At 35.3% G+C, this 22550-nt stretch overlaps 1 protein-coding gene across 10 annotated transcripts in view; it reads right to left on the bottom strand.

Annotated features, from left to right (window-relative positions):
• Positions 1 to 3129: 3129 nt before the first annotated feature.
• The window catches only part of SHLD2 (shieldin complex subunit 2), a 33876-nt gene continuing 14455 nt past the window's right edge, over positions 3130 to 22550 (bottom strand). For 8 of the 10 annotated variants that reach the window (XM_064662473.1, XM_064662471.1, XM_064662476.1 and 5 more), the window contains 8 exons: positions 12622 to 15117; positions 11364 to 11471; positions 10385 to 10579; positions 9400 to 9534; positions 7070 to 7276; positions 5955 to 6189; positions 4153 to 4268; positions 3130 to 3572 (listed from right to left, as the gene is read on the bottom strand). In XM_064662473.1, the coding sequence (XP_064518543.1) occupies positions 3400 to 3572; positions 4153 to 4268; positions 5955 to 6189; positions 7070 to 7276; positions 9400 to 9534; positions 10385 to 10579; positions 11364 to 11471; positions 12622 to 14134 (2682 nt within the window). In that variant the 5' untranslated portion in view covers positions 14135 to 15117 and the 3' untranslated portion in view covers positions 3130 to 3399. Of the gene's footprint in view, positions 3573 to 4152; positions 4269 to 5954; positions 6190 to 7069; positions 7277 to 9399; positions 9535 to 10384; positions 10580 to 11363; positions 11472 to 12621; positions 15118 to 21001; positions 21025 to 22550 lie in introns of those variants that run through there. The other 2 variants (XM_064662474.1, XM_064662481.1) reach the window with 2 other exon arrangements.

The following is a 22550-nucleotide window of genomic DNA, read 5'->3' as shown; positions in this document are numbered from 1 at the left end:
CTCTCCCCTTTTCAAAATGTATGTTCACTTTATATAACACACAGCAGAGTAAACAAAACACAAAGCCAAACATGATCTCCCAGTTATTAGTTATTTTGATTAGTAAATTCCACTTCTTGGTCATGAGTTCTGTGCACAAATGATCACCCATCATGTGGATAGAATCCAAAATGACCTAAAAGTTTTCAATGATGACACCAGGCCTAACTGCCCATACATTGCATCAACACAGGCAGAGTGGCTTCACCAGAAAGGGTGGGAGCCCAGTAAGATGCCAAAACTGACAAACCCAACTAATAAATTTACAGTTTATTCAAAATAGCAGCATTATATTTAAAACCTCTTTTGATTAGGAAGGGTGGAAGGAACTGTTTATGGGTCAAAAACCCAGAAGCATCTGTTTCCCTCAGCACAGTGTATTTCTTGCAGTTCAGTGTTTTCACCTGACCCCAACATACAACACTCTGTGTTGGCACAAGCACAGAAGGGACAAGCATAGAAGTCATGAAATCACAAGTGACTGGAGGTTTCCATGAGTATTGGAATACTCTGAGAACATAAGAAAAGGACCTGTCCTGCCCTTATATATTTCCCTCTAAACATGTCTCTGCTGGAGACAGCGCACTGATTTAAAGAATCTTGGGTTTGACCTGGTATGACCATTCTAACATTGAAAATCCAATTAGCTTAAGCCCCCAAGGCATATATCTGTTTTAGCAGTAGGGTTATCTTTGTTAAGTAAATTACTCTTCCATAAAGTAATTTGGAGCAATTATTCTTAATCAAAATAAAATAGAACATTCTTCTCGATTGTTCACTGGGGACCTGAACTCTGTGCCTTTGACACTGTACAGTCATAAGCCAGCCAGACTGACTACTGCAACAAAATATTTTGTACAACTGTGTTCCAAGAGGACCATAATCTCTACAGCTGAAATAAAACCAACTTCCTTTCAAACAGGATACAATAGTAATTAATTAAATATATTAAAAAGATGAGACTTCTTTGGAGAGATGAGAATGCTTTCCCATTTCAATAATATTGTTATTATCTAAAGGAAATATTATGAATGAGAAGATATCACAGAGTAATTGTAAGATAACAGAGTTCCCTGATCCACCATCTGAAATGTTACATGGTACCCTCAGTCTGTCTTGCTAACTGCACCCCTGGACACAAGATGAGCCTAGATGCATTACATTAAAACTGAATTATACAAAGTGCTCAACCCTAATTATATCTTGGCTAAACGAGTAACACCAGCACCCTCAACCCCAATGAGATGTTTTCAAATTTTAGTCCTACAAAACTACTGTAAACCAATCTGATAAGCAACATGTTTGATCTGGGAAGGAAAACCGTACAGTTATGCACTTTACATATTAATATAATAAAACAATTTCATGGAAGAAATTTTTTCCTTCATTACTTAAATAATATCATATCAATAAAGATCTTAAAAGCAACCTGTTAGTAACGTTTCAGACAGCTGGTTTACTAGTTTGTGCAGGAATATGCACGTAATGTACAGTCCCTATTAACAGGTCATCTGACTTGATGTACAGTATCGTCCATGTAATTAAAAAATGCACTGTACTAATGTGATTCTCTTTCCTTTGTGCTTCTTACATATTAAAGTAACAATGCTTCCAGCTTGTATGTTCAATAATTCCAGCTAAAATAATGAGGAAACATATTTAAATGCACTTACCAGTCATCCAAGTGAAGTAAATGAGAAAGACCCTTTTTGACTCTTCCTGAACAAGAGCTATTTGAGTAAAGCAAGAGACATTATAAGGAACTACAATACAGTATTATTGTCAAACGATGTACCAATTATTTTTAACTACTGCCTTTTATATACCTTTTATCTGATCCTGTGCTTGAGACTTAAACTGAGATGAAGGAAGAGGAATGATTACAAGACTGCTCAGTGCCCACCAGAAGTTACCTTTCCTCTAAAAAATGTTAAATTTTTACAAATATGCATAGCACAGAAAACCCCAAGGAACATACAACAAATAAGAAAATGTGACAGCTTCCTCAATGCTTCCCATTACTATTGACAAGTACAGGAATTTCTCAAGCTCTGCAATAAATCTAGCACGTAACTTCATGAAAGTACAACCCCAACTGATGACAGTGAGCAGCAATTCACCACCATTGTAGAACAAACACGAATAATGGTGACATTCTTGTTCTAGAGAACAGGATCCTGGAGAAGCCCTACCACTACTCAAGCAGAGTATTTATTTATAAATCCTTTTTGGATCACTCTTACCTCTTTCTCCCAATTACAATGATATCTATACTATTCTTTTAAAAAGCCTAATGATCACTGCCATCTGCACTCATCTATCCTTCCTCTAAGGAAATGAGAGACCAGACTGAAAATCACTTGCTCCTAAACGTTCTAAAAGCAGCAGCTTGATGAAACTGAAGGGGAGAAAGATGCACTGCAGGTGATAAAGCATCGGAGAGCTCCTTCAGAAGAAAATCTGTGCCAGGCACAGAAAGTAAAGTGACTTCCTCTTTGAAAGGTAGGGAGAAAAGTCTGGAGTAGTAAACGCAAGGCACACACAGTAACTTTTACACAGAATTATTAAAATGAAGATAGGAACCAAACTATGGCATCATGTTTGCAGCTTGGATTTCAAGAAGGAATGCTGTTACACACGAGTCAGAGGGGCGATCTGCAAAACCCTGAGAAGAGAATGAGGCAGTTGTGTCCCTGGCAGCTGGAGAGACCTAAGCCCAGTAGATGGAACTTGGTAGTTACCCACACAGAGCTCGGCAATCCAGAGGGAATGACTTCTGCTCCAAGGCATCAAATCAACCTGCTGAGACTACACATTGACAGGATATAAAACAATCTTTAGGGTTTCTCTAATGCAATTGATGACTGCTTCTCACAAGTCTTACTAAACTCAAAATGCTCAAGCAAACAACCACAACATCAAACCAAAAGACATAACTAAGTCACAGATAGGATATAGAATCAGACAAACAAAAATCTTATAACTAAAATATTACTGAATTCTGTCTGCCTTCCTCTAATCTTCCAGATCTGAGGAAAATTCAGTCTCTCAATTGTAGGGAACTTTTCTGAGGAGAAAAAGGCAAACACATATCCAGGAAGAGTTTATTAAGATAAAAATACAGGTATAAAAATATACTTTATGACAATTCACCAGTATTACAGCAGCAGTATATACTATTAGCACATATTCCATATCAGTCCTTTAGGTGGTTTTGCTTTTTTCATAAGTTAAGATTAAAGTCCTTTATTGTAATTTTTTTTAAGATATTTCCTTCCTTCACCTAACTCGTTTTTCTTCTGATTACCATCTGTGTGTTCTTACGGTCTTTGTTACTCAGTTACCGCAGAGGTCAGTACTTCAAAGATCAGGATGAAAATTTAGCAGATGGAAATCCTTTTGCAAAGGGTAGCTGTTCTCATCTAGCACAAAATGGCTCCTGATTTCCAACAAATAGGATGCTTCTGTATCTGTTAGCAGCGAATGACACAGATCTGCTACTACTGTGCTGTAGGTTATATCTGAGGAGGGCACTGCAAAAGACAACAATTCAATTTACACTTGATTTTCACAATAGCACCTAGCATTCAAGTTCTACCTCCATAAAAGCTCCACTGAATCACTAGAAATGCAGTTCAACATCTGAGTAGAAAATTAGCTTTTATTTTTAATTATGTTTTAAAAACAACGAGCTGAGCCTGTTTCTCATCAAACTGTTAACATCTGTGAAACACATAAAATGCCTCTCAGGTCAAATAGGATGTATCAAGTGAAGCTTGTCTGAACCACTTCTCAGCGTTTCACATCTTGAAAGCATGTCAGCTATTTATAAAAACTGCTAAAAGATTCTATTTTGCCTATAAGGAATCCATTTAGCTATTGAATATTTAGCTATGTAGTTACACCTATTTAGTTATATAGTAAATGTTCACACCATCTCGCCTCTTGTAGCTGCCACCTGTACTCTGAACTTCTTTCTCAGACAGCAACTGAAATATTCTCTGATGTTGGTTGTTGGGTTGTTTTTTCTTTTAAACTGTCAGTAACTAAAAATTTTGATTCCAATGTCAATTTGCTGCCCGTTTCTATCATAAATAATTCATGAAACAGTACCTAGTAATCTGTTCAGCCAGTCTGCAGGAATATTGAGGAAGATTTTTTCCATCAACTCAGACACGACATGAACACAAATTTCATATCCTTCATCTTCTACTGTCATCAGAGCAGGTCTAGATCAGAAAACAAAAGTCTCTTGAAAGACAGCTGCTACATTTTGGGTTTTTTATTGAAGCAAAATTTCTGAAAGTAAGACAATTTAATATTACTCTGCAACATAACACCAAGAACTCTAAAAACAAGAAAATCTTTATGCGCTCATCTGTCAAATCTGTAGCACTGGAATCAGTTTGAGGTGTATATACTGAATTTACTACTCAATGTTAAAGTAACTTCTAAAGTAAGCCTTACTTTAAGACAACTGCTGAAAAAAATGCTTTATGATTTGTCTTCCTTGGAAGACAATGAGAAATGCACTGTTGTAAGTGTTACTTCTGGCTCTGAACTTTAAGTATAAATGTTTATATCTCAGTATATGTACCTACAAATATACAATGCATACATAACATATTGAAATGCAAAGTAGGGAGATGAGCTTAGGTGGATCATTTGGAATTGTATCATCTGTATCAACATCACCCAATATAATCTGTCTTAATACAGCACTTTATAGCCACATAATACCAAGGTACATCACTTGTACCATGACAAATACCAAATGATTTCACAAACCACTAAACAAACAAAAAAATCCTTCACTGGAAATATTACTAAGGTGATGCATTCTTATTAATCTAATGGGAGCAAAATTTCAGTGTAAAAATGACAGGCTTTTCTCTGAAAAAGTTGGGCATGGAAGTTCTACCAGCTGTGTTCACATGCTGAGAGTACAAACAGCACAAATCTATCATTCTTCTACCACCTTTTGTGAAGAAGCAAATTGAGGTCCTTCAGGCCCAGTGAGACTCTATAAAAGAGTATGGGAACCTTTCCAGTTAAGAAAAAAAACCTCTTCACACTTAATCCTCCCTGATAGGAAAACAAACAGCATATAAACTTAAAGATGCAAGACCATTTTGCTTAGAGGAAAAATACTAATTCCCTACCTTGTTAGATAAAGAGGATATTAGTATTTAAGTCAATGATTCATTAAACTCACTATGAAAGAGTTTAGAAAGAATTTGAGAAAGAATTTAGATAGAGAATTTACATATTCTACAATTCTATTATATCCGTGACCGTCTCAATTAACATTCTCTAGCTACACATCTTTTAAGTCACTGTGATACATTTTGAAAGCCCAAGATAAATTTAAAAATTGAACAATTAGTTTAATAACAATGTTCCTACATCAACTGGATAGGCTTAGTTTATTTTCTCTAAGTGTGAATGTATGTGTCTCACAGTGCCATCTGGTGATAACTCAGTATTTCTGCTCTCTGAGAATGTTGATTGAAAACATTTATCAATGTTATTTCTGCAAGGCCAAAACTGATTATTCAGTTTAAAAATATGGTTTCAAGTCTCAGGCTGGACTCTTAAGTTTTCCTTTGGTCCTCAAGCTTCTACTCCATCTTAGCTTCATCTCACACAGTACTGGGTAAACATCATTTCTGTATGACATAGTACTCAAAGAAATTAAAAAGTTACAATTTAAACTAAGAATATCACACACAAATAATGACAGTATAATACAGTAATTCAGGAAAAACTCCTTGAACATTCACTTTCACTTAGAAAGACAAGGACTGCTTACCACACCTTAAATAAAGAATTTTATATATAGGGGAACTTAAAATGGAGAAAGTTGCAGTTTACTTCCCTAATAGTAAATAGTATTTTAGCTTTATTTTGTTTACCTGTAGAATGTTTTTACTTTGTTGTGTGGCAAACATCTAACACATTGCTTGTAGATCATGTTCTCATCTGCCTGCAGTTCCAAACCACATTTGGCACAACCTGAATATGTAATCATAGGCAGAGAAGCCAAAACACACTCCAGTGAAGTGTCAGCAGAGAAGATGAGTTGCTTGTACTGACCAGTTGAAATGGTGAACTTCAATTCTAAGATATGGGCTTTCACTTGAATCACTCCTACAAAAACAAGTTCAATCATATATGAATTCAGTTTTATTTATAACTGAAAGCAAAAGCAAGAGCTGCAGCTGATTCAAAACCAACATCACTATCAATAAAACTTTCTGCCTTTTTTTCCCTTTAGTAACACATGCTCACATTTTTAGAGATATTTTATGTAAGGAAAAATCACTGTGGTTAAATACTATTTTAAAATGTATCAAAGTACATTTTAATACTACATTTTCAGGTAGTATTGTTGTAGATGCCTCTACAGAAGTGCCTGAATAAGACAACAAAATTGTGCAGATAATTTCCAAGTGATTTTCTTTCCACTAATTCAGAGACACTGAAAATCACAGCTTTAACAACTTAGCTTTCCATTATTTTAACATAAACCACAGTTAAATGCTGCAACACCAACTTTAGTTACTTCCTAGAATTTAACACCAACCTAGCAATCTCTTAGGTTTATCTGGGAGGAGGTGACCGTGTAAAATGTTTTCTTTGTTCTTTTGTAAGAAGTTTTCAATAGCAGTAGCTATTTTACTCTTGATTTAGAGAGTTCTAGTTTTGGAGAAATACTATTTGACAAGTTTTCAGTGATTAATCATTTAATTACAAGGCTGGTTGGTGTGGATAACTAAAGTCAGCATTTCTCCCTATGTTCCAAAGCTGTCTTTGTATGGTACCACACACCCCACCTGTCTCACCACTGGGCTCATGAGATGAAGGCTGCATCAGTTTGGTTGAGTAGTAAGCAGCAGCCTCCAGAATAAATTCAGACTCCCAAAGCTGTGCTACCTTAAAACATAAGCATTTTACTTCACCAACAGAGCATCTATTCTGCTTAGTTAAGCATTGCACAAGAGACTACAGAACTACAGATAACAGTTACCTGAGCATTTTTCCTCCAAGTGTGCAGAGAGCTTTGTCAACTGCGTGAGGGATGTTTGGCTTTTCTGAAACTTTTCTTTAAATTCAATTGCCCTTTTGTCATCATCAAACAAGCACTCACAGGATGACCATGGAGTTGTGTGCAGTTCCAAGTCACCTGAGACAGAACTACGTTGGACCAGAAGGTATTTGAAGTCCCATATGTGATCTATTGAACAAAAAAAGCAAACAGAAGAGTTTATTTTCTTATACTGTGGCTAATTTAAAGCAAGCCAAGGTCACTTACAAGTTTTAGCATTTTCCTGTTTTGGATTAGAACCTGATTTTTGATGGTAACATGCTACAACTTCAAGCCCATGAAAAATGTGCTGTCAGATGCACTGTTTTACAGTGAAATACTTCCAAAAAATTGTCTGAGCATTCATCTAGTTTCATGCACCTCATATCTGACCAGAGATCTTGCAGCCCTCAAGAACTGAGTACGCTTCAGTCCAAAGGAATGTTTCAGGCAGTAACACTACAGCAACACAGAGGGAAAATCTGAACAGGAGGAAACAGACACTTGGCAAGAGGGGATATATGGAAATAAGGGACAGAGTCTAACTAGGGAACAAGATTTGGCTGACACCTGAATTAAACTATTACTGAGATCTTCAACATTCCCCTGTTGACTAAAAATCTATCAGAACCTTGAGTAAACTATAAGTAATCAAGTTTACAGAAATGTATTTAATGAAATACATCTTTATTTTTTGGCAATCTAAACCAGGTGAGTGTAAATCATGAACTGAATGTCTGATGACTGTGTACTGGAAGTCCAAACTGATTTTTAGCAAGAGATGAAAAATAAATGATATTTAGATGTCTCCATACCTTCCTCTACAAGACTAAGGAGTTTCTAATCTGCTCATACAACCAGTAAACACATAGCAGAGCTGTGGTACAACTCCTGCCAAGGACTTTGTGGACATCGTGGTTCTCCTGTAGCCCACTCACACTATTCAGCTGCTGTACTGTGTATGCTCTAGTATCCTGTGAATTTATCTTTTTTGCTATCTTACTGGAATCAAATGTTCATGGTTTGTACACAATTAAGTATTTGAACAATCCCTCATCTTGAATTTCAAATAATCATTTAATCATAAAAATGCCAACTGCCAGATGCACAGAACACTAGCTAGAGAATAAGACACAAGGTTTACAAACACAAACAATACTACAGAGATCTACATGTTATACTTTTCCATTCTAAGCATCAGAGAATGATATATTGTTGTGTCTAATAAATTACCTTTGGTATCCTCTTTTTGCAGCTACCAAAAAAATCAAATTCTATATTTTTAAAAGTAATATTCTAGATGACTGAATTCTGTAACATTTCTAAGCATCTAACAAACAGTATACACCTGCTAACACTCAAGTATGCACAAAAATAAGAGCCATGTAGGCATTACATAGAAAAGTTATTGCTTGAATTGGACCATTTTCTTCAAGTAGTTTAAAAGGTTAGGTCTTGCAGTTAAAATGATTTCCAGGAATGGAGATTACTTATAAATTGAAGTAGAACTGGCAGAATTCAGAGTGTCAGAATTTAACAGGTAAACTTCATTCACTATGAAGTTGTTTAACCTTTATGGATTTTATCTTGTACTGTATGAAAACTGGCTTTTTAGGCAGGCATATTCAGCATTTCAAGTAATACACCATTTACTTCCTAAGTGTATTCATTGATCAGAAGCATAAACTGAAGTTATCAATTTAACAAAAACCTACTTTCACTTATTTTTAAAGAACAAAGCCAGGAAAAAGTCAGAATTTGGTAACAGTCAGTCCCTGCTGAAACACAAGCTATGTAATTAATGCAGGAGATGGTTTTAGGCAGTTACAGCCAGACTAGATTGCAAGACCATTTGGATATAAAGCCTGACACTGCAGCAAGGTGGAAAGCAGAGAATGAACATCAGAAGTAGAAAAAACCAGCAATTCATGCTAAACTTGACATTGATAAGGAAGACCCAGCAAAACTGGTAATAGTTAACACTCATGGTTTTTAATAGTTAGATAACCAGGCACTAGTGCATCTTGTCTCTAGATTCAAATTTTTAAATATTTATGTCTTCTTGGTCTTCTAAGGTAAGTGCATTCAAATTCTGCTGCTGATGGCATTGCTCCTAAACAGAGTAGACATGTTAGAATTGCTATCAGATATGTTACCCTTGCAAGGGAAGTATTTAAAGGTTGAATAGCAAATGTTACCAGCTGAACATTTTAAAGATATTAACAGCATCACAAAAATCCTTCTACAGCAACCAGCAGGTACAAGGACTTTACCTTTTTTCCTTTGAAGCTGAGGGCACCAGGCAGCCCCTGCTCCCCACAGAACCATCCTATAGCGTTGATCTCTGTTCTGTTCTACTGTCAGAATAATTTTTCTTTGCCTGCCACCTTTGTAGTTATACACAGATTCTGAAAAAATTGAAATTACATTAATTCTACAGTAAAAAGCATGTAACCCCAGTATTAAGGTGAAATCATGTTGCTATCATATTTTACAGTGCAATTACAAGGAAAGAAGAATACACCTACAATTTCTTCAGGATAGGAAATCATCTGATTTCTTCAGCAACATGAGTCTAGTTTGAAGGAGTGCATAAAGTAGATTAAGTTACTTTTATCCACCTAAATACTCAGCAACTGGACACCCCCCTCTGAAAAAACAGGTATGTGAGCATCTTTCAGCTCCCACTCATCCTGGCTTGTATTGAGTAGAAACAAATTTTACTCAACCTCTCAGCAACTGGTTGTCATAACTGAAAGTTAAAGTTCCTGTAACTTCTGTGGAATACACTGAAAAAAACACTTCTCAAGAAGTCTTCACATAAAAGAAAACCACAGTCATGTACAAGGCACACTACAAGTATTAGGAACAGTACATATAAACTGAAACAATTAAGATCTCTACGTGACTCTTACCCAGCATACTGCCTATCTTAGTTCCACACTAAAACTACAGTATCCTTAATAAAAAAATAATTTTTCAACAAGACCTCTTGCATTAAATATCTAACAGTTCTGAGATTTACATACTATAGCAAATTATGAAGATTTCTATCTTCAAAATTCTCCACTTATAATGAATAAATATGATATTGACAGTGTGGGTAAAAGTTTGAATCTTACTAATACAAGTTGATAGTGCAATATGATCAAATTCATGTGCAAAGCTTGAAGTCAAGCACTGAGAACATTTTGCCTTGCAAAATTACTATTTAAGTTTCATCCAACGCAGAAGCTGAAGTCCAGTGCATGAACTCACCTGTTAATACAGCAATGTCGATAATTTTCAGGATTGAGTGCACCAATGTGTTTGGCTGGAGCTGATCTAGCTGCATGTACTGAACACTATCCAGTCTCTGAACTTGTCTTTGTGGAATGTCTCTCAAGTGTGGAAATTCTGATGATATGTACGCCAATAAGCCACGGAGAACACCATAATCCCCTAAAGGATAAACTTATAGGAAAAAAAAGTCAAAATTACATACTATTCTTCATGCTTAGAAGTATAAAACTTACTGCTTGGAACATACTTACACTCACAAAATCAAAACTGTTTCAGAACAATTTTAAGGCAAGAAAACCTTGAGATGTGTAACACGATCTGAAATTAAACTGTACTTCATCTGCCTCCTCTTGACAACATCCCAAAGTTAAGCTAAGTACAATACTTTAAATTACACCAAATATAGCAAAGAAATCTTGTCTCATAGCTTGGTACGAAGAATAGCTGTTCTTGACCATTTACCTCAGAATCTGCCTCAAACAGCTGGCAATAATGGACATCACAAAGACAGTAAGAACAATGCAATCATGGTGGTACTTCCACTGTATTTTTTCCTTAGTCTCCCATAATGAATTACTTTCCCTGGATGGATCTACTTACTCTTTAAGCCTCTGAAGTTTTTGCAAAAAGTTTAATCCTTGTGCAATTTCAGACATCAAATGGTCGAGTCCTGGGATAACTGCTCTTTCTTAAACTGAACTCACAGAACTCAATTTTTCAGAGTTTTGAGCAGTAACCACCAAACTTTACCATAAACTCCACATGCCTATCTGATGTCATTATGTCCACATGTTGTCCACAGGTGTTCCTGTCATACTTTTCTGTAGTGTTTTGTACTTCTCAGTTGCACATATTTCCATTTTATTCCATGTGTGAGGCATTGCCAGCAAAACAGAATACTTTAAATAGCTATTTTACTGTGATTTTCATGAAAACTTATGCACTGTAATCTTACATTCTTCTGGATTGAGAGTTGAGCAGTTCCCCAGATTCAGTAACTGGCTGGTAAATGTAGATTGAAGCATGATTTCTCCACACCAAAGATCCTCATACATTATTATATCTGCAACAAAAAAGCAACCTTATCAGCTCATGTATCAACAATACTGAAGTGTATCATATTTCCTCATTAGTTTGATGTAATTCTTAAATTCATTAGCCTCCTAGCAGGCACTGTTTAAGTGAAGTGGGTGACCATATTGGATAAATTATTGTACAAAACTTCAAAATGAGTAGTACAGTACTAGGCTTACCTAGAAACATTTTTAATATATTTTGCAATAAGAATGTCTAAGCAGAAAAGAAAAAGGACAACTTGTCTTTAATTTCTTTGAAATATCTACCTTTGAGCACTTAAAGAACTCTTAACAAAGAGAAATAGGCACCTTAAACTGTGGAAGTATTCAAACAATTTGATATTGTTTAACTTTTTGCATATTGCCAAACCTAAATGGCTGGATCACTAACAAGTTCTGGGCCACTCCAGCCCCAAATTAGGTGCAATACTGTTTTCGAAGTATTGCATTTGCTCACAAAATGTGTTCTCTTGAAGAGAGGGTTTTTGCTCCTGTTATGTACTAAAGAGTATAAAGGAATTATCAAGAAGAATCTACATTATTAGTTGACATGTTATGAAAGAGGTAAACTACAAACAGCATTTTGTATTTCTGCAGTCTATGTTGGTTACCAATTCACAACATGATCCATCTCAAGATGCTACTGCTACATTACGAAGTCCTTCACAGCAGGAAGAATATTTCCCATCTTGAGACTGAACTTCACAGTTTTTTGGTCTACCTGCTGGTCCAACAGCAGAGTTACAAAGAAGTCTATGAGTCAAACATCTAGCACATCTGATTTGCAGTAGCACTTGTACTTTTCCAGAACAACTGTTGTAAGACACTGACACCTTCCAGAATACATCTGACTACCCATGGCACTGCTGTAGTGTCAAGGCATGGCTGTGTCTGTGGGCAAACCTCTATGGGACAGTCAGTGTTCCACTGGCAGCATGACTGAGAGTTCAAAGTGATGCTGAACAATGCAAGTGATGCAAGAAAGATACTCAAAAATGCTTAGCCATAGTTCCAAATTACTTGTTACATATTCTTCTACTTTAAATAAAAGTTTAAAACTTCTACTGCTACTTTAAACTTCTACTTTAATACTTCTAAAGATCCACATTTTAAAAATGCAAATAAAAGAATTCTCACCTGTAAGCAGCACAACATCCCCAGGAAACACAGTGAGGGACCAAAATGCAGCACCACGCCACAGCACCACCTTTCTCTCAGTTTCTGACTGGTCAATAACAACAATTGTTGCTACAGGAACTTTACATGGTGATTTTGGTCTAGTCTTTATTTGTATTTCTTTGATATGACAAGGATGTACTACTGTGACCAAAACATTGTACTTTTGATTTTTGCAGCAGCAATTCTTAAGTGATGATAGTTTCTTCTGAAGTTTCTTGAACTCTGTCATCCTCTCTTGATCCACTCTAGTACCAGGACCAGGTGGAGAAGAATTCAATTTAGCTCTCTTGGATACCAGCTGCCTTTTAAATGCTGAGTGAAAAAGATGAAAGGAATCTTCACACTTGCGGGGTCTTTTAGAAGAGTTCTTATGAGAACTGTCTACTTGAGAGCACAATATTCCAGAGCTCAGTGGTTCAATATGGATTTCATTTACCAAGGGCTCAGCAGGAACTTCAATTTCTTGTAATTTCCCTATGTTTTCCTGAGCACTTCCTTCTTGTTTTGTAGCTTCAAAACAAACATTTTTCCCATCATCCTCAGAACTGAAAAGATCAAGAGAATTTGTATAGTCTTCCTTATATTCATTTTCAGCCACATTAGTACACGTTCCAACACCAGAATCAAACTGGAAGTGATCATACTGCCTTTCTTCAGGTTTTTTTCCTCCTTCTGTTTCTGACAGTTTTATGATTCTTTCCAGCATCTCACCCTGCTCCTGTGCAAGAACAGCCATCTGACTTGATGTCACTACACTGCGAAACTCAGTATCTGTTGACACTGCGAAGTTCGAACAACCGTTTGGCGCTTCTGGTTTTGACCCTTGACTTTTTCGGAAAACCGTATCCAGATATTGGCCTAGATGTTCATGATGATCACTTCTGTCACCTGACTGCAGTCCCACAGACAGATTTATGCTGATCTGCTTCGTACTGGCAACCAACTCGGAAATGTCGGCGCCGTTCACTTCTGAGCGACCGGCTTTGCTCTCCGTGAGGTCTGAACAGCAGCCACGCGATGGTTTGTCTTGTCCAGCTGATTCTGTAAAGTTCTGTGGAAGGTGCTGATCTGCAGCCTGATTTACATTTGCAGGTGTGTATCTATCCTTAGATATCTGACAATCAGAATAAGTTAAACTTTCGGTCTCTTTAGGTGTGCTGGCACAACTTACTGCCACGGGTACAAGAGATGTCAAACATTCTTTTGCTGCCACTGACCTTCCCTGTTCAGGCTGCTGAGTGCTGCCATCTCTTGTAGGAACTGCTCTGACTACGGAGTTTCCTGCCTGGAACACTGAGGGGCCAGCAGCACCTTGGACTTTTTCAGAAAAAAGGCCATGTGCATCACACAAATAGTGCAGCTCTCTCCATTTTTCAGCAGTAGGTGCTGAACTACTTTGCTCTAACACCTCCAGTGGGCCTGGAATATGGGGTGCTCCCACAAAAACATGAATCTGAGGTCTTTTTGACATTTCTGACTGCTGTGCAAGTTTGACTTTAAATAACGTGGCTTATGCAATAAGCACAATAATAAATATCAGCAAATGCAAAAAAAAATATTTTACTTTCTCTTAACAACTTTAAAAATACATAAAATTTAAAGGAGCATTTCACAGTTTAACTGGTAAAAACACTACTTTACTACTTAAAGCCTATAAAAATAAATGTACAATATCTAAAAAAATGGAAGTTATTTTAAAAATATTTAATATTTATTTCTTGTGTCAAACTTGCATAGAAAAATAAATTACAGTACTCCCTAGTTTCTGATTCTGATATTCTGAAACACATTATAGTGAAGTTAAAATTAAGTTTAATTATCGAGCTATTTATCTTCATTTATTATTGCTAATTCAACAGTCATATGTGAATTCATTATTCAGTACTTTGATTTTAATTCATGTGAAATAAATGCCTGCAAGAAACTTTCACAGCACAGTTAGGAGATAATTTCATCTCCCAGAAAATTAGAGTTTCAACTAAATGATTAAAAACACTAGAGCCATTTAAAATTAAAGTTTGCTAGTAATGCAATATTTTACACGCTGTTTTACAACCACTATATTAAGTGATTGGTTTAAGAAACTGAAGTGTTCGGGCTACTACTAATAAATTATAATTATTTAATAAGCACTAAGAGGTCAGTGAAATTTGAGCAGGTGATTTAGAATTTGCTTTAATTCATTTAAGCAGTATCACACGACTCAAGAAGTAGCTTTTCTAGCTACTTTAAAATAAGCCCACCTTACACAGCACAAAAGACCTTCTATTTTTTTAAATTTCTGCTATATAATTACAAATATAATTTTAAAATATGCAGCTACAGCTACGAGAGTTCATTAAAATGCTGATGTCTAGCTACATGTTTTGGGAGTGTTATTGCTAACAGAAGTTGCTGCAATAGGTACTTCTGCAGATGTAGAGAATGCCAGAAAAAATTCAAGAGCTAATCCAGCTGTGAAGAGAAGGAAAAGAGCATTGAAACAAATACAGCATCGAAAAATATGCAAATTTTTCATTTAGCACTTATTAAATTAGAAACCATTTTCCCCACAACCCCACTAGGGGTCGATAAATCTGCGTATTTCTAAAGATCACTTAACATGGAAAAACTACAAACATCCTGAAACACTGATCTCTGGTATATTATTGGTGTCACTGGAAAAGCAATATACAACCACTAAAATTAGACATGGCAAAATTCAAAGAAGGTACAAAACACAGTAACTGTCTGCATTCAGTTTTATACTCATTAAAAAATGAATGCTTAAAACAGAGTATCCAAACTTCTGTAGTTGTACACCTAAATTTAGTCTCATAAGAATGTAACTTTTAAAGGATAATTCTCAAACCTGTGAAAGCTTTCAGTTATGTAAAGAATGGCAATACACAAATAAGCAGAAAGACAGAATTTGCAGTTCAACACTAAAATAATGGATCAGATAAGGGAAAGACAAAGCAAAGTGATAGTGAGGTTGAACCCCTAAGTAAGTGATGTTAGTAAGTTCTGTAGATAAAAGTCTACTCAATTCATGACATAAAAACAAGTTCAGTAACAAATCTGTGACAAACAGAAAATGTTTTGATTAGTTTAAATGAACTTCAGAAGTGTAACCTAAGTGATGAGATTAAATAATTTCTTCCATTTTAAAATATCTAAGTCTACCGGTAACTTTTTCATTTGTGATTACCTTGGTTACAGCCTTTACAAATGGGTATCTTTCTTAATTAGGTACACTAAAGTATAACAATATGAATGTCTCTTAATAAGGAGGTTCAAATGAATAAAAGGTTCAAATGGATTCCAAAATATTTAGTGCACATATGTTCTGTAGAACAAAAGATGTTGAACTGTAGAATTCTGACACAAGCCTATGCCATTTCAACCTCTTTTGTTCTATAGCACATTTTAAATGAGTCCATTCAATACTTCAATTCTTGAGTTCTGTGCACACTGGAATGCTAATTTAGCTGCTAAATAGTTAAGATAATTAGAACAGTATGTTTAGAGGCAATCTTACAACCTGGAGTTGCAAGACCTTTCAGAGATTCGTAGTCATAGAAAAGTTAGTGTTTAAGATGCCATAGTGTAAAGAACTCAGAATTAAAATAAAAAAAACTGCCAAGTGTCCCAGATTACTTTGTATATAAAATGCAGGACTTCACATACTGTACTGGAGAAAATTTCTGCACTTTATAGCTTAAAGCCAAAAAAGAGTGACAAAGGAAAGCTTTTAGACAATTATATATTTCATGGGCTAAAAGCACAATTTCAATACTTGAAGTTCAGTATAAAGGAAGATCCTAGAAAGGCAGCTATACTTCACTCTACTTCCAGAGATATCCTGTATCATATTTCAAGTGTATTCTTCCTATAATCAGGGTTGAACAATTAATTAACCAGTTAAGACTTGAAGGAGAACCATCACTGAAGAATCGAATAATAAGCACTGGGTTTTTTGTTTGTAATTCTGTCTACTCCCCATATTAAGCTCATGGAAAATTAGATCTGTTTTTTAATTCCCAAGTACTACTATACTATTTTTAACCAAAAGCATTACCAATTTATGAAAACAACAAGATGTAAATGCAAACATATCCTAACAGCCCCAGATTTTCTTCTCTCTCTCTCTCTCTCTATATATATATATATGTATACACACATTGCACTCAAAGTCTTTATGCAGAGTCTGAATTGAACAAAGCTGTTATTGTGGCATACTTGAAAAAGACAACTACTGTGCCCCTCACACCTTTCTCCCTTGAGGATTTCATTTTGAGGACCTGGAAGATTTTGGCACAGTCTCACAGCATAGTCTAAACCAGCTAATTCCTACTGCAACTGCAGTAATTAGGACTCAAGTTACGGCAGGCATGACACTGCCAAATATAACTGAAAAATTTCTGCTTTTTCTTCCAAAAAGCCTCATCTTTTTACATTTACATTTATAAACACACATCTGTGACTAATATTAAAGGGGTACTTTGAAAATATTTTTCTTTTTAGACGAGTATCCAAGTATTTCCTTTTATAAACACACCTTATACCTTGGCAGCATTGACATGAAAAAGATGTATGAATTGTAAGTGATGTCTTGCTACAGTACTAAAACAAAATAAACTGAACACTGCCAAAATCTACTACCATAAACATATAGGGGCAACTGGTATCATTAGGCAACTGCATTTCCCTGAGATGGATTAAACTGAATTTATAATAGAAGGATGTCTACACCAGTCTTCTAGTAGACTGATAAATTTAAGATGTGAGCCTCCATACAAATGTGTTCTGAATAAATATCTGGTAAATAAGAACACATCTGTAACAGTATTGCACATAAAATGTGAAATGTTTGCTAATTAAGAAGTCAACAATACTTTAATAGGAAAACACTTTCTAAAACAAAAATAATTTCTCTATCTTGGTAAAAGTCCAGTTATACAGTAATTTATCAGCCTCTCATTTTAAGTATCACTGCTCTTTTGGTTCTTGTCATGTTTAAAGATTAGTAAGTTACATATAGATTCAGAAAGTTTTCCTTAACTTTCCAGTTCTGTAACTTCTCTGAACTTAGGATTTGCTTTCTTTATTCATATTTTGCAGTGCCAGTATATTCAGTGCCAGGTTGGATGGGGCCCTGAGCAACCTGGTCTAGTGAAAGGTGCACCTGTCCAAGGTAGGGGAGTTGAAACTGGATGATCTTTAAGATCCCTTCCAACCCAAGCCTTTCTATGATTACACCAAAGCAATTAAATCTTTATGCTAATTATGATTTTTTTCAACTAAAATATAATTTATATTTTCAAAACCTAAAATTTACATTTTTCTTACAATACTTAGAGCTTAGGAATGGTAAGTGACCTCTGCCTACTTTCTGGTTCACATAATAAGTCCACTACCAAATCATCTCCACTGGCAATTTTCAAGTGACTTTTTAGGTCAAAGATACTAAACTCCTTCCTATACTAGGAAACATCAGTACCTAAAATCATTTAAGTCTGTAAATCAGAAAGAAAAATAAATTAAAGTTTACCTAAATTCTCTGCATGCAAAACTGTGTACAGAACCTTTGTTATGATGCTTTAGAACGGAACTATTACTATTTTAATGAGTTTTGTTAATGAAGTTCTGGGCCTTGTTTTAAATAAAAAGTCTGAAAGAACAATTCATCATCGATCTTAAAAAAATAAGCAAAAAAATCTATCAATCCTATTAGCATTTTATACTGTAATTAAATTATCTGTGGGCAGACAGGGGGTTAACTACACCACAGATAACAGGAGCTAAAGCTCATAAAGATACAACTGAAACCTGAATGCACATATCCATTATACCTGTTAATTATTACACCATTTCCTAATTTGTGGAAAGGTGCTCTATTCCCAAAAGCCAATGAAAGCCTAGTTTTTTATCTCTGAAATGGTCAGAGTCTGATTGACGGGTCAATGATCTATTAAAAAGCAGTAACTACATCAGCAAGGTTTACATTTGCAAGACACTGCAACTGAAGTTTAATATACCTCTTACAAGAAATACAATATGCTACATAAAGTATTTCCTCCAATCTAAACACTAAGGCAGGAATTCTAAATTTAAAGTTTTTTTAAATGAACCATTTTTAGATTGTTAATATGTAGTGATTTGCTACACATGGAACGAAATTAAAAACAGCTTTAAAAATCCTCTTCCAATAGTTACTCTAGAAACGTTGTGTGATGCTACATACATGACCTTAAAGTACCCCTAAAATACCTCAGAAATATTCATTACTTTTATTCCATATTTCACTCTTCATTGATAGTATTCACTCACCATGATAATCACCAAGCATTAGGCCAGGGTAAGTTAAGAGGGTGACATAGCTTCAGCTTCCTATCATTCCTGAATATTAATGGTAGCCTAAATCCCTGTTTTGAAAATTACATCCAAATAGTTCCATCAAGTCTTTACTTAAGCCCTATACATCCAAAGCAAATCACACTAATTCCACCTCTAGTTAACAGTTTCTTTATACCTGTCCCATACTACAGCGTCAAGCTACAAATAAAATTACAGAAATAACAGACAGCAATGCATCAGAAGACAAAGGATTATAGCAATATAATGCAAAAGTGTAACTTACTTTACCCGCCAGAATTTTCATATGTCCCCAACATTAAAGTTTTAGGAGACAAAGTGTATTCTTTTAACTTCGCAGCTTTGATTTGGTACTGCTTGATGATGAACATCCTAAATAGCAAGTAGTTAATAACTTGATGCCTAAAATATGTAAAATGCAATCATAATGTCCTTTACCTGCTGAAAAGGTGGCCCAGTAAGAACTACATAAATTAGGATATTCTTTAAATTATAAATTTTAACTTCTACTGTAAGCTTTCCCCTCCCTTATTCGTATATTTGATTTTACACTCCTCCTACACGTAGTATACAAAATTAAAGGACTGATTCATCAACCTTACAACAGAAGAAACTGAATTATTCATAGCCATCTTCAGAGTAGAACAGCAAGCAGTGTAGTAACAGTTTCACACACTTAGAAACTGAAACAACTCTGGGATGAAGTGATGAACTCATTCCATATTTGCTTGCAACTTGTGCAAGAACAAGAAGGATGATCCTCATGCCAACTACTCCTGCTGGCACTGCAAGTGAATCAATACACCAGCAACAGCACCTATCCACCAAATCAACAGGCAGCTTGGTCCAAATGCATAAGTATTAAAAGGAACCCAATGGAAAATAAAAAACGACGGAAGAAATCGAGCTAAGCAACTTGTAGCTGAAGCAAATTTATATTCTACATAAGAGTGAGGAATGTATCACATGGGTTTAAAAGAAAATTATATGTGTAAGCGAATGGCAGCTCAAGGAGATCTAAGTGGATTGCATGAGACCAGGCTAGTGAGACCTAACAAGAAGCCAAGAGAACATGCACGTGGGAGAAAGTACATGGACATGTGGGCAAAGTGGGAAAATGAACAGGATACATAATTAAAGGTCTTATTTGTCATCCTTTGTTTGGTGATTGTAACAATCACCAAAAACCTTTTATCTAAATTTTAGTACAAGGTTTCAGGCAAAGACTGTAGTCCTATCTATAACCGACAGGTTTAACCAAAAGTAGTTTTACACCAAGATGGTTATTTGGTTTAATAACATCATATAATAACATCATGTTTCTGGAATACTGTGCACAGAGACAGCTGCCAACCAGACATGGTGGTAGAGCAAGAATCCTGCTAGTCAATGTCAACAGGTATGAAAATCATAAACCTTCATTTGTCTACAGAAGTATCTGTAATAAGTATAAAGTTACTTCTAAATGAGGTACTTGGGTTATTACTGACTGTAAAATAATTTCTATTAGTAGTTGCTATATACGTTAAATAGCAGCAATATTAATCCATTCACTATTTAGTTCTTCTCACTGGCTATTACCAGAGGACTGCAATACCATTTGGCCTCAAGACAGGTACAGCTGGTTTATAACACATAAAACCTGTACTCAGCAATATGTAGTCAAAAACCAAGAGGTATCAAAACTTTTTTCCTTATCTGCAGTGCTTTCAGTAACAAAATGCTTTTCAGAATATGAAACACCTATGACTCAGGCATTGCAATAGAAACCTTCCTAAATACTCCTGCAGCAGCAGGGAGATAATTTCAACCAAAAATCAGTGTTCTGAGAAGTTGACACTGTTAGAAAAGTTAAATCAAAATACTGAATAAGAGGCAAGAAATACCAAGTTGTTCTTCATAACTATTACTGAACTATTTAAATAAAAAAAAGAAGGCAAGCAATCAAATGGCATTGCTATTGCTAATATTTAATACATACCTACTTGCCTGCAGGATCAAGGCCTGAGTTTCTAAAGTTGTGCTTTAAAAGGAAAATACTTCCCTTGGTCTGAAACAAAGACATTTCTTCTGTAAATACAACCTTATATCATACAGAGGCATCTACTGAGCAGTTGCATCAGCCATTTTAAGGATTATTTTTTGGAACCGAATGATGCAAAAATCTGAACACTAATAACACATTTTCAATTCAGCCACTGAGATGGTCATCGGTGTGTTTGAAAATAGGAGTAAAGGTAGTAGGCTTTTGTGATTAACTTGATAATTCTTTCCCCACTACCTTTGTTGCTTTCGAGATGTCCTTTTAAGTAAATGCTATTTATTGATTTTTGTTTTGCAATACATAAAAACATATCATTAAGGAGATATGAACATACAGTGGCTGTTACAAAAACAAAAGAAGTTAAAAGTTCTAAAGAACAGTGACCTTTAGAATCGGAAAGAAAGATAAAGGTAAAAGGCCAAAGATACACAGACGTGTCGTGCACGTTTTATTGCAGAACATTCCTTCCCCAAAGCCTTACTTGTGATAACTGTTTAAAACACTAAACTGCTATATCTTCTCTTAAGAAAGATATTCTTCATGGTGTTTCAGCATACTAAAAAACCTCACAATATTAGAATGGTATCATTGTGGCTTTTTTTTGAAAAACAAGTTAAGTTTGCAGAAAATTATCCACAGGTATCATTACTGACGAAAATCTATGTTAGGACTGAATCCTTCTGATAAACAGAGGTTGATAAAACAATATAGGACCTAAGATGAAAGCAAGGCAACTGGTCAAACTAACATTATCATTATAGCCCTACTTCCACCTGATTAACTTCTGCAGATTTGATTTATTAGTATCAGAAGATAAAAAAAAAATATCAGGCTAGCATCACCTTCTATTTTCTTCTTGTAAAAGTCTTTTTATTTTCTTAAATTGAATTTTTTGACCAATGAGAAAAACAGAACTTTTATCTAAACTGAGTAACCATTCACTGGGCTTTGATTGAATGGCTTTCTGTAAAATCTACTTCCAGAACTGCAAGTATCTTTCAGCTTGACTTAGTAACACAAATGCCAAAATATCACTATGATACTGGGCAACAGGCATTGTAATAATAACAACCAAGAATACCTTCCTGAACAAATCCAGTGTATTTGAAACAAAAGGATTCTTATTTAGGTTCAAATGACGTGAGCTGGTATTTCCTATTATGAATGCTTTTGGAATCCATCTTCCACAACAATTACATAGATCCCTGGGATTATTTGGTTAAAGCACATGGTTAGAGCCATAACCAAAAGCTGCTCTCTCAACTGCTGTTGCTTCAGTGGTTTGGGAAAGAGAATTTATTCCTCCATATTTTATGTGGCTTCCATACTATGGCAGAAAAAAAAAATATTTAAAATACTAAGATACCACTAATATTTTCTCATCTTTACAAAAGCCTCGCTCAAAAAAGATGAAGTTCCATAACAAAAAAACGGATGCTGACTACTTGGACAAAAATGGGATATTGTCAATGTTTTGGACAACACC

This window comes from Pseudopipra pipra, chromosome 8, assembly GCF_036250125.1.
Source record: "Pseudopipra pipra isolate bDixPip1 chromosome 8, bDixPip1.hap1, whole genome shotgun sequence".
Classification (NCBI taxonomy): Eukaryota; Metazoa; Chordata; class Aves; order Passeriformes; family Pipridae; genus Pseudopipra; species Pseudopipra pipra.
Note: the sequence above shows the minus strand (reverse complement) of the source record. Positions and strands in the feature narration are given on the sequence as shown.